Source organism: Daphnia pulex, chromosome 12, assembly GCF_021134715.1.
Source record: "Daphnia pulex isolate KAP4 chromosome 12, ASM2113471v1".
Classification (NCBI taxonomy): Eukaryota; Metazoa; Arthropoda; class Branchiopoda; order Diplostraca; family Daphniidae; genus Daphnia; species Daphnia pulex.
In genome coordinates this window covers 5,192,262-5,207,545 of record NC_060028.1, presented here as the reverse complement: position 1 = coordinate 5,207,545, position 15,284 = coordinate 5,192,262, and the positions used below count along the sequence as shown (strand labels likewise).

At 43.8% G+C, this 15,284-nt stretch overlaps 1 protein-coding gene across 2 annotated transcripts; it reads left to right on the top strand.

Moving 5' to 3' along the window:
* Positions 1-289: 289 nt before the first annotated feature.
* On the top strand, positions 290-2,975 carry LOC124208465 (actin, clone 403-like). Of its 2 annotated transcripts, none has more exons than XM_046606201.1 (4): positions 290-437; positions 1,286-1,443; positions 1,508-1,738; positions 1,810-2,975. In XM_046606201.1, the coding sequence occupies exons 2-4, from the start codon at positions 1,309-1,311 to the stop codon at positions 2,572-2,574; spliced, it is 1,131 nt and encodes a 376-aa protein (XP_046462157.1). In that variant the 5' UTR covers positions 290-437; positions 1,286-1,308; the 3' UTR covers positions 2,575-2,975. The 2 variants fall into 2 exon arrangements, with proteins under 2 accessions (XP_046462157.1, XP_046462158.1); XM_046606202.1 differs by lacking the exon at positions 290-437 and adding an exon at positions 1,108-1,196.
* The last annotated feature ends 12,309 nt before the right edge of the window (positions 2,976-15,284 follow it).

Sequence of the window (15,284 nt, the reverse complement as noted above, 5' to 3'; positions counted from 1 at the left end):
ATCTGAATCGGCGTAATGCCGGCAGATATAGGGGAAACGGGTAGGTTTGAAAATTGTGGGGCTACTTTCTGACCAATCCGGATCCCCGATTCGTCGACATTACCATATATGGAAAACAATGCCCAAATCAGCATTGCCAGGTTGCTTCCACTCTCTCGAACCAACAGTTTTTCAATGATTCAAAATATTTAATGCTGCTTTTAATTGATAAAAATAATGAAAACATACATGTTTTAAATGTTACAATATAAATTACTCATCAGAAACTTGAAATTCAAATAATTTTTAGAAAAAATTTCGTTTGTCTGGAACACTTGGTTTATGCGTCATAGACCTTTCCCTCCCTCTTCCCTCTCTTCCCCGTCCCTCTTTTCAAAAAGCTTTTTGCCTTCACAAGCTCGCCAACCGGCTACTCACCAACAAGCACTTTTCTCTCGGTAAGTTTCGATTCATCATGTCTCGGATAAAATTTGCATATTTTTGCTGGATAAAGACGGCAATTCGTGTTGCAACGTAATTTTGTACAACCATCACTGTTTGCATCTGGATAAAGGAGAATTTGACACTTGCCATAACAAACCAATTTTCTCAGTCTGATGCTTGATGACGCCTCTTGATAATCGAGGGTTCACAATTGTTCTTGAGCTGTGTTTGACACTATTTCTTTTATCATTTCTTTTTTAGCCAAATTTTATAATCTAGTATCAACGTTGTGAGATATTTTGTTAATAGAGGTCCAATTTTAAAAGCAAAGTAAAAACACTCGAATTCAAGTAGATTAGCTGTCAAGTAAAATCTTAACATCGCTTTATGTGATGTAACGGTCTTCAAGAATTTTTGTCATGTGTTGCAGAGCAAGACCCTCAAAGGCATCTCTGGTTTCGGCGCTCGTAGTACGTACACGCACGAGATTTACCCGAGTGTAACCGTGACTGTTAATGTTAAAAAGAAAAGAAACGGAGATTCTATAGAAATTCGCTTCCGCATTTTTTCTGTAAAGAAATAATAGTTAAACTTTTGAGGAGGTTCTTGTACAATTTCTGTCAATTTTTTCTTCTTTGTAAGAGTTCAAACTTCAAACTAAAAGTATGGCTTCTTAAATAGTGAGGGAATTGCAGGGTGAAAGTCTAGTCTGCTGATGTTCTGGGAAAAAGAAACCGAGTCTCTTGTCCATTGGAGCATTCTCGATTCCGTTGGTCAGTCTTCCCGACTAGATCTGTACTTAGATTTTTGTTTGTGACCACCGACTGATTATACATCTTTTTTTTTTTTGTTGCGATTCCAGAATAACCAACTAACCAACACAAAATGTGTGACGACGAAGTTGCTGCATTGGTGGTTGACAATGGCTCGGGAATGTGCAAGGCGGGCTTCGCAGGAGATGACGCTCCTCGTGCCGTCTTCCCTTCCATTGTTGGACGCCCTCGCCATCAGGGTGTCATGGTATAAATAATTTTAAAAGAAATCACGAACTTTTTTAAACACTGCAATCTTTTTCTCTGTGTAGGTGGGCATGGGCCAAAAGGACTCGTACGTTGGTGACGAGGCCCAATCAAAGCGTGGTATTCTTACGCTTAAGTATCCGATCGAGCACGGAATTGTCACCAACTGGGATGACATGGAGAAGATTTGGCATCACACTTTCTACAACGAATTGCGTGTCGCACCCGAAGAACACCCCGTCCTCCTTACTGAAGCCCCCCTCAACCCCAAGGCCAACCGTGAGAAGATGACCCAGGTATGAAAAGTGTTCACGACTTGATCGCAGTAAAGGTGCAATAATAAAACGTTTGTCGTTTCGACGTTTAGATTATGTTCGAGACCTTCAACACCCCGGCCATGTACGTCGCAATCCAGGCCGTGTTATCGCTGTACGCTTCCGGTCGTACCACCGGTATCGTGCTCGACTCCGGCGACGGCGTCTCTCACACTGTTCCGATTTACGAAGGTTACGCCCTTCCTCACGCTATCCTCCGTTTGGATTTGGCTGGTCGCGATTTGACCGATTACTTGATGAAGATCCTAACTGAGCGCGGCTACTCCTTCACCACCACTGCGGAACGAGAAATCGTTCGTGACATCAAAGAGAAACTCTGTTACGTCGCCCTTGACTTCGAGCAGGAAATGGCCACGGCCGCTTCATCCACTTCTTTGGAGAAGTCTTACGAGCTACCCGACGGTCAGGTCATCACCATTGGCAATGAGCGTTTCCGTTGCCCAGAGGCAATGTTTCAGCCCAGCTTCTTGGGTATGGAATCTTGTGGGATCCACGAGACGACCTACAATTCCATCATGAAATGCGACGTCGACATCCGTAAGGATCTCTACGCCAACACCGTCTTGTCTGGAGGCACCACGATGTACCCAGGCATCGCTGACCGTATGCAGAAAGAGATCACTGCTCTGGCGCCTTCCACAATGAAGATCAAGATAATTGCCCCGCCTGAGCGTAAATACTCCGTCTGGATCGGTGGTTCCATCTTGGCCTCTCTGTCCACCTTCCAACAGATGTGGATTTCCAAGCAAGAGTACGACGAGTCTGGACCTTCTATTGTCCACCGCAAGTGCTTTTAAGTCAACACTAAATTTGAGGAACGTTAACCCGACAGCTGCATCGCTTCTCAAAACAACAACCAAAAACAACATTGCTGCAACTGCACTAAAACTATGCGGCGCGTTATTTTCCACTCTCATTCCACTCTCTCGATGCCCGTTTATTTTCGAATCAGGCAATAATTGTCTAATTTTCTATTCTTGGCTGGCAACTGTTCCAACACTCTTCTCCCTCCGTTCCATTATTCACTGTAATATGTACCATGTGGACGTGGGCTGTATTATTAATAACAACTATTCCAACAACTATATCCCCTATTTGATCGCTAGTCGTTTGCGATCCCTCGTCACCCACCTCTTCCATGTCCTTCCAATTGCATTTTTTCTGTCTTGACTAGGACCAATACAATATTAAATTCCCAGAGCGCGTTCGCTGGAATTTTCTTTGTTTGAAATTACGTGAAGTTACATGCTGTCATTTTATTTCACACGGTAGTTTGAGAAACGGTAATTTTGTCTATTTTTCTTTTACGTTTAATGTTTTCTGGACACTGGTTTTGAGTATTTTTTAACGTCTTGAAACGACATATGTTTGAAATTTCTGAAAACTGGATTTTTCTAAGCATTTTGTTCCCGATATGTATTCATCCAGAGCCATTTACTTTGGTTATCGGTCTCTTATGGCGGAAGATTCTCTCGGAGGCGGTCAACACAAACTTCGACCGAGAACGGACTATGCTCTGATCTCGATGTTCCGAAAAACGGATCCTCTAGCGGGGAAAAACGGATCATAGTCCTATCGGGCCTCTGGGGCTCTGATGAACATCTGGCCATTCCAACCCACTGGATTGATGATAAAATCAGGGATAAAATTTTGAAGGGGGTGGGGGGACGGAATAATGGCCGACTGGATGAACCATGAATGCCGCGCGGGCGGCGCGGCTGAGAAAAACTATTTTTGTTTATCGCTGATTTTAGCTCTAGTCTTAACAAATAAAATACGAGCGATATGCCAAAACTTTAGCTTTAATTAACTTTTCGGAAAATAAATAATTTAGCCAATGCTAGCTATTTTGATTATTATAGGGATTATGATGAACTTAAAAATGATTCCACTTATTGGAAACGATAGGTTATAAAATGCTCTATGAAATAATAAAAAATGGGAGGGGGAGGGACTTATTTTTTTCCAAGTAGGCTGCTTTTTAAATAGTTTGCAATATTTTAAGTAATGGGAAAATATTAATTAGGATATCCGATTAAGTATTTTCCTCAACTTTAAGTTGTTTTATCTTACTGACTTTTATCTTACTTACGGGTTTACAGCTGCTAGATGACATTGCAGTAGTGACATAGTGTTGTTACACATCCACCAGGGGACAGAGATTGTTGTCAAGCAGGAATTCAAGACGACGACAAAAGCTTATGGAAGCCTTTAACGTTGAGACCGATATAACTATAGTAAATGGCTAAATGCCTCTGATTCATCTAGCTGTCGAATTTTCAAAGTTAATCCCGCCATTCCGTCCCCTCCCCCCGAATCAGCGTAGTTTTTACTTGAGAGATTTTCATACGCCATATTAGCCAACTGAATGGACTAGTTTAAGCCTGGAGTAAAGAACTACTAGGGGACTCATCCCTAAGGCGATCGGCTCTGGAATGGATACCAGCGCCACCACAAACGACTATAGTTGTTTGTCCAACAGGGTCTTCGCGAGACGTTTCAACCCATAGTGCTGCTAGTGCATGAAGCATAACCTATCCGGTTTGCGAACGCACTCGCACGCTGCCCCCTGGTAGATCTGTAGCGAAGTACAGATGTATGAAATTCACTGAACAAGTCAAAGTTAAAGTCTTAAATCAACTTTGTAATTTGTATGTGAGCTGTGTTGATGCTCCGTAACGTCATTACGTTTAAACGGAAACCACCCGTAAACGGGGTGCGTTCGCAAACCGGGTAGGGTACGCATCATGCACTAGCACTATAGCCTACTCGATGGACTAGTTCAAGCCCGAAGTATGGGAGTCAAAAAGTGACGCAGCCCTCGGGCGAAAGGAGCTTACTTTCGAATGGACACTAGCGCCACTACCAACGATCTTAAGAACTTCATTGATCGTTTGTCATATCTACTTAAATAACGTTATCATGGTATAGATGTTATACCATTGAAAAAGTAGTAGTCGAGCAAAAAATCGTGTGCAGTTTACGCCGATGCGCACCACAGCGGCCGATAGCAGAACCTAGATTGTTATTACGCTTGACAACCTGTACAGTCAAGATCCTTTGTTCGACAAAAAGGCCTTGTTCGACTGTTGTCGAACAAAGGATCTTGACTGTACAGGTTGTCAAGCGTAATAACAATCTAGGTTCTGCTATCGGCCGCTGTGGTGCGCATCGGCGTAAACTGCGCACGACTTTTTGGCATGTCTACTACTTTTTCATTGGTATAACATCTATAGGGCTGTTCGACATCTTTTTTAACATTTTTTGCCATCGTGGCAACGCAGCAACTCATGTATTTTCTGTCTGCTACAAGTGACTTGTGTAGTTCAAATATGATTTTTTTTTAATAGTGATAGTAAAGGGGGTTGTTTAGAAGTTATGATGTGTTTTCTTTATATATTAGTTCGTTATAGTGTTAGTGTTTAACTATGTCACTGTCTACTCTAATTATGCCAGTGGAATTACAAATGTTTAACAGTGATTGTCCATATTGTATTCCTAATTCTCTGTGGAAACACGGTTTAGACTGTTGTAACAGAACGCTCGGTCGACTCCCGTTTTTCTGTTACTTTCTCTTTCTACAAGACAATCTCTAACGTCGACTACTAGATGTCGCTTCCGCTATTCTCCATCTCATACCAGAGGAGGCTGCTACCATTTGAATCTGCCGCCAACTCGCCCCATCTCTGCCGCCAACTTGCCCCATCTGCCGCCAACTCGCCCCATCTCTGCCGCCAACTCGCCCCATCCCTTTCCCTTTTTACTATCCCCTTTCCCTTTTCGCTATATTAACTTTAGGCATACTTTTATCTTTTATGACACTATATAAATATATTTTCCTTTTTTCTTCAACGCTTTTCAATAACAAACTCCCTTTTCGTCCGTCTCCGCTCTTACCATGTCTTAACGTGTCTGCTAACGTTTCCCTATACTATCCTCTCTAGGCCTAAACATGTCTGCTCCCTATACTTCTCTAGGCCTATGCTAACCGTGCAGCCAGAATTAGTATAAAAACTGTATGTAAATGTTATTCTGTACTGCATTCTCCCACGACATTCACACTACCATTGTGTTCCAGTCGCACTCTCCTTTTTGGTATTGTATTAGTTATATTTTTCCCTTGTGCTCAGTGCCTGTTATTTAAGCTAAGTGCCATTTCCAACTGTAGCTACCTCGAAACTTGCCGTTTCTCGACAAGCCTAACCGCTCAGCCCGCTACCACATTTTCTCCATACAAGTAGTATTCTCTCACTTATTTATCGTCCCCCTATTTAATATTATTAGTTCACCTTATTGTATGATCTGTCCGTTATCAATACATTGTTTAGCCTTAATTATTCCCGTTGGTCTTAGACACTTCACTTTGACATTGTGAGTAAATTCGCCTCATAGTATTTAAGTTCTTCGTATCGGTGACACAATGATTCCGTTGTGTCGACCTTTACACTGTTGTCCAATTGTTCCAAAAATTGCTCCCTCAGATATCTTCATATATCTTGTTGAAACAAAAAGCACACCCTAACTTCTAAACAACCCCTTTTCTATCACTATTTTTCAAAAAAATTCATATTTCGCAGAACTGCACAAGTCACTCGTAGCAGACAGAAAATACATGAGTTGCTGCGTTGCCACGATGGCAACAAATGTTAAAAAAGATGTCGAACAGCCCTATAGGATTTATGGTAGGCGTTGATGAGAGAGCGAAAATTGGACGAACACTGGAATATTCTGAATTGACAACTCTGGCCGGGTGTGTAACTAGAGGGGTTACTTTAACATGGGCCCTTATATGAGTACCATATTCAAGGCATTGGCAATTGTTAGAGTTTTTTGTAATCAGGAAAAATCGGAATTGCATGTAGAATTAATTGTTTGTACTAGCTCATTAAATTAAACTAAGCTTAAAAATTTATAAATATTTTTTTGTACTGAAAACGGTTGAACCTATGCGAAACATAACACCTAAGTTTGAGCACAGTTGCCGGTATTAATACTTTGTTCAAAATCGGGGAAATTTACACACCGGCCTTTCCACATCTTGCAAGTGTCGTCACCGTTGTAACTTCCCAAAGTACTCCCTATTTGCTATGTCAAGGAGTTCCATAGGTGAAGTGGTTATAGTATCGGTTCTCGGCCCAAAAGGTCATATAGTTCGGTACACATGAGAATTGTGTCTCGCAAAGGCCAGGATCGGGAGAGAGATAACTCTACCGTGTCGGTTTTGCCACTAGACTGTCGTCTGGATCGCTTTGTCCCGGGAAAGAAAATTCCATTCAAATGTCCATTTTGATCGAGAAAAGTTTTTATCTCGTGGAGCCACCTACACCAGAAATCAGTGATGAGATTTTGAGCTGCTCCCCATCCTTTGGTGGAAGGTTTTTCTGACAAATCGATGACGCCCAGAGGGTCATTCGGATTTGCTTTCTAGGAGAGTAAAATGATTGGGGGTTAACGGAATTGGATCTTGCGGGTCGACCGGAAAATATTCGAGAGGGCGTTCATTCATAAGCGTTGCGACCCCGATTAAGGCAGACGACATAATTTTGTTGGACACCGTCCGGCCGTCAAGAATGATGCGTAATGCGGATTTTGCGGAAAGAACAAGACGTTCACATGAACCGCCAAAGTGCGGCGCGACGGGAGGAGAGAAATGCCACTCAATGTCGCGATTCGCCAAATTTGATTCGATTCTGTCTTGATTGAACCACGCCAAACCTTCGGAAATTTCCTTTTCACCTGCGAATAAATTTGTGCCATTGTCGCTACATACAACGCCAGGGCAACCACGCATGTTGGTGAGTCACCAGAAAGCGAGAAGAAACGAGTCGGTCGAAAGTGTTGTGTGGTGTGGTGTAGTGTAGTGGTGTAGCTTAGTTTAGTTTAGCATAGCAGTAGCTAATAAATAAATAATAACAAGAAAACAACAGATAGGGTTTTACTCACATATATTAACACCACGCGGAAGTGGCCAGGTAAACGCCTCAACCCTTCCTTAGACGACTCAAACGAACGTAAGAGTCTTACAGTGTGTTACTCACACAAATACGTACGTCTCCAACAGGAGACAGAACAAGTGACGACAAGAGAGACAAGGTGACAACCGTGAGACAACTGTATGCATGTAAAATTTATTTATATAGCGCACTTATCATGCAAGCATGCTACAAATGACGTTGAAGTACAGTCATCGGTTATTGGAACAAAAAATTTCATTGGAAAAATGCGATACGGAGGAGGTGGGTCTTTAGTTTCGATTTGAACGGCAATTAGCGATTAATTTTGAAATTTTCCAGACTCATCTGCTCGCCCACTCGCTCAAGGCTGCTCGAACTCTTTTTTTCTCCACCGAAGTCCGTCAGTGTCGAGGTGACATGCGCGCATTATATTGTCTCGTCGGCGACCTCATGGGTTCAACGACCAAGCCATCACTTCCCACTCGCTCGAGTGACCAAGAAGTTGCAGACGACCTGAACCAGTTTTTCTGCTCCAAGGTCTCTGCTCTCACATCGCGCTTTCACTCCGACACTGGTTCTCCTCGCTGCTCACCGCAACCAGCTACCAGCTCCTTCGTCTCCACTCATGGATACGACATGCAGTTGCTCCGCTTTGTCCCGGTTTTGAGCGACGATGTTACCAAACTCATCAACTCTTCCAAAACGACGTCCTGCAGCCTTGATCCTCTTCCCACACAACTGGTGAAAAAATTTGTCCACCTTCTCGCCGGTCCGATTTCTCTCATCATCAACTTATCCATCACTACTGGCTGCTTTCCTTCCACCTTAAAGCATGCTGTCATCACACCCCTCATCAAGAAGCCTGGACTCGACCCTGAGGATCTCGCCAACCATCGACCGATTGCTGGACTCTCCTTTCTTTCGAAGTTGATTGAAAGTGTAGTCCACCGCCAACTCTCTACTCATCTTGGGGCTTTCAACCTTCTTCCTGATCGTCAGTCTGCCTATCGCACAAATTACTCCACTGAGACAGTGCTTCTTGGACTCTACAATGACCTTCTCTGCACTGTCGATGCCGATCAGGCCACTGCCGTCTGCTTCCTTGATCTGACAGCTGCCTTTGATACTATCGATCACACCATTCTACTCGACTCTCTTTCAACTCGTTGTGGCGTTGCAGCCGATGCCCTACTCTGGTTTGCATCTTACCTTTCTGGTCGCACCCAGTGTGCTCGTGTCGGTGACTGCTTCTCCTCGAGTGTTCCAGTTCCTTATGGTGTTCCTCAAGGCTCCGTCAATGGTGCAATCCTTTTTATTTTTCTGGTTTCTGCCCTTCCCGACCAAACCGCAACTGATGGCGTCATTATTGATCAGTATTCTGATGACACAAATGGCCGAACCACCTTCCAACTACACTCTAAAACCAACCACTCTGACCAACGGGCTGCTATCGCAAACCTTAGTCACTGGACTTGTCGCACTGATCGATGGCTTTTTGATCAACATGTCATCCTCAACCTTTCTAAGTGTCTTTTCTTCTACGCCTTCTCACCTCATCAAGACCACAAACTTGCCCCTCTACCGTTGGAAATGGGCTCCGGCATTCTTCAACCGTCTGCTGAAGTCAAACACCTTGGCGTCACTTTTGATTCTCATCTTTCGATGTCCTCCCACATTCGCAATATTTTTCGGTCCTCTTTCTTTCACTTGTGGCGTATTGGCAAAGTTCGGCGCTTTCTTGATCCTCTTACTACAAAGTGCCTTGTTCAGTCTCTTGTCCTCTCTTGACTATGCCTGTTCTCTCTTCGCTGGTCTTCCTGGCACTTTGCTCTCTAAGCTGCAGCGCGTGATAAATGCTTCCGCTCGTCTCATGATGCAAGACGGGCGCGGGGAACCAGGAGGGAGGTAGTGCTAGAGGACCTTAAGGATCGTGCTGGGGTGTAAAAGGAAAGAAGAGAAGAAAGATAGACGGGTTCGAATGGGGGAGAGAGACGACAGCGGAAGGCGAGAGTTGTGGCTTTGAAATTGATGCTTGACGGGTAACCATTTTAGTTCCTTGAGGGGTGGAGTGGCACCGTCACGCTTGGATCTGCGCAGGATGAGCCGGGCAGCAGCATTTTGGACCCTCTGTAGGCAAATTATGGTTTTGTCGGGTAAGCCGGCGTACAGGGAGTTGCAGTAGTCAAGGCGCGACATCACGAATGCGTGAACGAGAGCTTTTGTGGCTGACTGGTCAAGGAAGCGACGAATGCGGGCGATGAGCCTGAGGTGGTAGAAGGCTGATTTTGCGGCACTTTTTACTTGGCGCTCCATTGTAAGCCCAACGTCGAATAGGACTCGGGGACTAGGTTGCGACATTTGGTTACCGGGGAAATTTCCAAAGAGCCAACCGTTAACGGGGTGTCGGGGAGGAGGTGAAGTTTATTTTTAGGCGCAGCGAGGAAATAGACGGTCTTGTCGATGTTGAGTTTGACTCGATTTTCGAGGTAGAAACGCTCGCAGTTGAGGCACCATTTGGAGAGAAGAGAGAGAGGTGGTGGGCTGGGATGAAGGAGAGGGATTTTTAGCAAGAGGTAGTCTAATTCGGGCTTGAGTGTCGTCAGAAAAAAACCGTCAATGATGACGCCATCGGTACCTGTCACTGAAGGAAGCTGGCAGATATAGATGGCGAACAGCAGAGTCCCGACCAGAACTGAGCCTTGGGGAACTCCGAAACGGATGTCGATCGTCTGGGACGAGACGCTGCCGATCTTGACAACTTGAGTTTGGCAACGGAGGTAGAACGTGAACCAGCTAAGTGCTGGGCCAGTGAGGCCGCAGTATCCGTTCAGGCGGTCTAGCAGGACTTCATGGTCGATAGTGTCGAACGCGGCCGACAGGTCAAGGAGGACTATTGCGGTTCCGTTTCCGTCGGCGGCGGTGTTGAAAAATAAACAAGGTACATTTTTTCTCAGCAAGGGACTCTCTATATTCATATGGCTCTCCCATAGTGGCAGTTCTTTTGTCACAAATACACATAGCATATATAAACAGTTGCACACAATGAATACAATCATATATATATATATAACTAAGGACAAGAGCAAAACATGTACACATACATATGTATACACATATATACCTGTGGGTTGATCAATATGTTAGATAAGAAACCTGAGAGTACTTATACTTTCTTGGAGAGCTTTTTAGTCGTAACTAGTATAGGTGACTGTCAAAGAGAGAGAGAGAGCGGAGACAAGAGAAAGGTCTGAGCTGAGCGTCTGCTTAGATTAGGGAAGGGGTGGTCACATTTGATCTTGCCTGATTTTTGCTGATCGCGAACAAAGAAGTATTTTACTTCAATGTGTTTTGTTTTTTGATGGTGCTCGGGATTTCGGATGAGGCTTATTGAGCTCTGGTTATCGCACAAAATTTGGACGGTCTTTACTTCGCTGTTCTTGATTTCCGAGAGTAACCGCTGTATCCAGATGGCTTCTTTTGCTGTCTCGCAAGCCGCTAAAAATTCTGACTCTGTGGTAGACAGAGAGGTACACCGCTGACGTCGACTTGCCCACGATACTGCTCCACCTTGGTAGATGAAAACATATCCGCTTGTGGACTTTCGCGCATCTAAATCTCCTGCATAGTCAGCGTCTGTATAGCCGGTCAAGTCGTCTTTTGCATTCCCGTTGAAGCAAAGTCCATAGTGAGATTTTCCATGTAGATAGGAGAAAATCCGTTGAACACCTTTCCAATGAGCTGGTCCTGGATTTTGGCAATATTGGGCGACTTGGCTCACCGCAAAGGCAATGTCAGGGCGGGAAAGTACCATTATATACATAAGACACCCTACAGCTTCGCGGTAAGGGACTGCTGTCATCACTTCGGCTGCTGTCTCATCAGCGGGGCACATGAGCGACGTGAGTCGGCCGTTTGGATCTGCTGGTATCACTTTTGCGTTACATTCAGTGATATTGAATCTACATAAGAGTAAGAGAAGAACCATTTATAGTGATAACCAACCAAAAAAAAAAATTATGTAGATAGGAGAAGACACTGTTATACCTTTTTAACATTTTCAGTATTAGATGATGCTGGCTTACATATATGTTGCGCTGGCTTCGATCTCTGACGATATCCAATCCAATGAAGCGATCTACTGGTAGGCATCGAATTTGAAAATGAGTTCCAAGGTACTCAGTAATTTCCGTGAGAAGGGGTTTTCTATTGCTCATTACTAATCCGTCGTCAACATAGATTGCAACAATCGTCACTTCTCCATTTTGATGGCGGAATAGTACGCATGGGTCGGCTGAGATTTGTGTTAGGCCAAATTTCAACAGGAAATCGTTAAATTTGGTTTGCCATGCCCTTGGTGCCTGCTTCAGGCCATATATGCATTTTTTCAATTTGCATACGTAATTTTCTTGATCCTTGTCGACATAACCTTCTGGTTGTTCCATATACAGTTCCTCTTCTAGTTCACCATAGAGGAACGCTGTTGATGTCCAACTGCAACATATCTAGATAGATCTTCTTTACTAGCTATGGCTAGGATTAGTCGAAGAGAAGTGTGCTTCACTACAGGAGCGAATGTTTCGTTATAATCAATACCTCTTCTTTTGCTGTAGCCCTTGGGTACCAGGCGAGCTTTGTATCGGGTTGCGACTTCATTGTGACCTGGTTTGATCGTAAAGACCCACTTGGTTCTTATTGGGGTTTGATTTGGTGGAAGTGGTACTAGCGTCCATGTTTCGTTTTCAATTAAAGACGAATATTCTTCGTCCGCTGCTTTTTTCCACTGGGGTGCCTCCTCGGATGAAAGCGCGCCTTTGTAGGTAACTGGTTCTTCGGGGTGATCGTCGTATTCCTCCATTGAAACAAAGCTTACGTCTCGTTTTTGATTTTCAATTCTTCTTGAGCGTCGTATCATATTGTCTGGTCTGCCGACAGCTGGTTCGTTTTCGATTGGTGTGTCTTCAAGTTGGTCATCAAACTGCACTGCATCGTGAACTGGGACGTCGACATCTGGAATTTATGCTGGTGGGTCGTTCGGTATTTCTGCTTCAGGGTCTGCGTCTACTCGTTCTTGGTTTTCCATTTGACAGACTGGTAGCATGACACGGAGAAAGGAGACTTCAGAGTCAAGTTCGGGGTCGCATTATGTCTTCTCCGGGATGACGTGCTCGTCAATCCTAACATCACGGCTGATCTTTACTGTGCGAGTTGCTGGATCCCAGATTTTGTAAGCTTTAGATGTGTCACAGTATCCAACTAGGATTTCTTCGATACTTTTTTCATCAAGTTTCTTCCTCTTTTCATCCGGGATATGAATGAAAACTTGTGAGCCGAATGCTTTGAGGTGTGACAGATCCGGTTTTTCTCCGAACCAAATTCCATATGGGGTAGCCTGGGTTAAAGGTGCACAGAGGTATTATTATTATTTTTTTTTTCATATTTATGTTGTGATTTCATATGCAACCATGCAACCCTAGATGGCAGCACCCTAGATGGCAGCACTCGTGAAGCGGGAGATTCCTCGGCCTTCTCTCATCTACTGTATAGGCCCTTCCGTTTCCCTCTTTCACTTCTCTCCTGGCACCACGCTGACAAGCAGCTCTCAAAGACCAGCTCTAGTAGCTGGCGGGTTTTTGTTTAAGTTGCTTCTCAGCAGCTATCTCTGTATCGAGAACCATTTACATTGTGTCCTGAGTTTTGATTTCCAATCTGATTTACCTTTTCACGTTCCTGGCGTAAATTGAATTGATCTGTTTCTTCTGTTTGTATTTCATCCGAGTCCATTGGACTCAGGTAATTATATATTTATGTTCAATCCATGTCATATGACATGAAGCCCACATTGTGGAAGATTATTGTGTTACATACCTATGTAATTGAAAAGCCCACATGCTGGCACAAATCAATTCCTGTTACAAATACAGAAGCCTAGTTGAGCAAATATCTACTCTTATCCTTGTCTATTTCCAACAATTTATACATATAAAAAAAACTTACTGTTTCAGTACTTGAAAACACTCGATTTCGTATGTAGTTTGAATAATTGGCAGCTTCGGCCCAAAGTTCTAATGGGACCTTTAAAAAAAACATGTTGGCTGATAGTTTGGCTTTGTTTTCTTAAAATAAAAAAAAGTTTTGCGTGTACCTTTCTGTCAAATAGTAGGCAGCTGGTTGACTCCATTTCGGTCCTATTATATCTTTCTGAAACACCATTTTGTTGTGGAGTATAGGCTGCGCTCATCTCGTGACGAATTCCTTCTTTGTCCAGCCAATCGCTGAAACTTTTTCCTACATATTCACCTCCTCGGTCAGTTCTTAGGGTGTTAACTGATTTTCCTTTTTCGACACGTAACCTGGCTGCGTAATTCTTAAACTTCTCTTCCACTTCGGATTTGTGTTTGATGAAATTGATTACAGTCCATCCACTGTAATCATCCTTGAAGATCACATAGTATCGCGATCCTCCTGGTGAAGCCACTTGTATTGGTCCGCATACATCTGAATGTATGAGTTGTCCTATTTCATTGGCTCGATTACGACCGGATGGGAATGGTAGTCGAGTCATCTTCCCTTTCATGCAGTCTGCACAGAGTGGTGCTGATGTGTCACTGCAGACTTCAAGATTTAGGCCGTTGACGCTGCTTTTTCTTGAAACATCTTTTGAATGGTGTTGAGGCTGACGTGGCAAAGCCGTTCATGCCAAAGTTTGAGAGTTGCCTTCTTATTTTCCGCTATAATCCAAAGAAAGAAGAAATGATGGTAATACAGATCCAAAAAAAAACTTATTGATTACTAAATGTTTACCAGTCAGTGATCTTTCCTTTGGAACAACCGTGATGTTTAGGTGATACAGGCCTCTTCCGGCTCGCTGGCCAACCATAAAAGTGATTCCATGGCGAGAAAAATAGACTTGCTGGTTGTTAAAGTGAATTTCAGCACCGTTTTCAGTTGCTGTGCCGATTGAAAATAGATTGGTTCCGAGGTCTGGTACAGAAAGTGCGTCTTTTATTAGTCCAGATCGAGTTATTCCGTCTACTGTAGTTTCGATTCTGATGTTGCCTCGTCCGCGGACAGGAAGAGAGACACCACCTACTCCAGAGACAGTCCAGGTCCCTGTATCAATCATCTCGAGTGTGTCGAAGAATTGCTGTTGGTCCGACATGTGGGACGTGGCACCAGATCAGCGAAGAAATCGAGATTGCTTCGTGCAGAGAAACTTACGTTACGTTTTTCAGTAGAGATTTGAAGGCTGAAATCTTGGTTATTTCGATCTTCCTCATGTTCTGCCACGTGAGCATGCGATCCATTGTTGAGAGACTGCGATTTTTTCTCGTTTTTGATTCTAGTTCGACAGGTGGCAATGAAATGACCTTCTTCATGACAATAGTGACATTCTAACTTTCTTCTTTTTGCCTCTGGGGGCCCTCTCCAACCTCCTCTGCATCCTCGGTGTCCTCTGTGACCACGTTGGCTGCCTCTATAATTCTGTGGTCTCTCTCTGAAGGAGTTTTGTTGGTGGTGTGATGAGAAGAAGGCTTCGTCATCGGGATCACTTC

Bases quoted from the DNA above. Each gene is read 5' to 3' on its own strand.
- LOC124208465 (XM_046606201.1), top strand. From the start codon at position 1,309: ATGTGTGACGACGAAGTTGCTGCATTGGTGGTTGACAATGGCTCGGGA. The intron at 1,444-1,507 runs GTATAAATAATT...TTCTCTGTGTAG, and splicing joins CTCGCCATCAGGGTGTCATG to GTGGGCATGGGCCAAAAGGA. The intron at 1,739-1,809 runs GTATGAAAAGTG...TTCGACGTTTAG, and splicing joins ACCGTGAGAAGATGACCCAG to ATTATGTTCGAGACCTTCAA.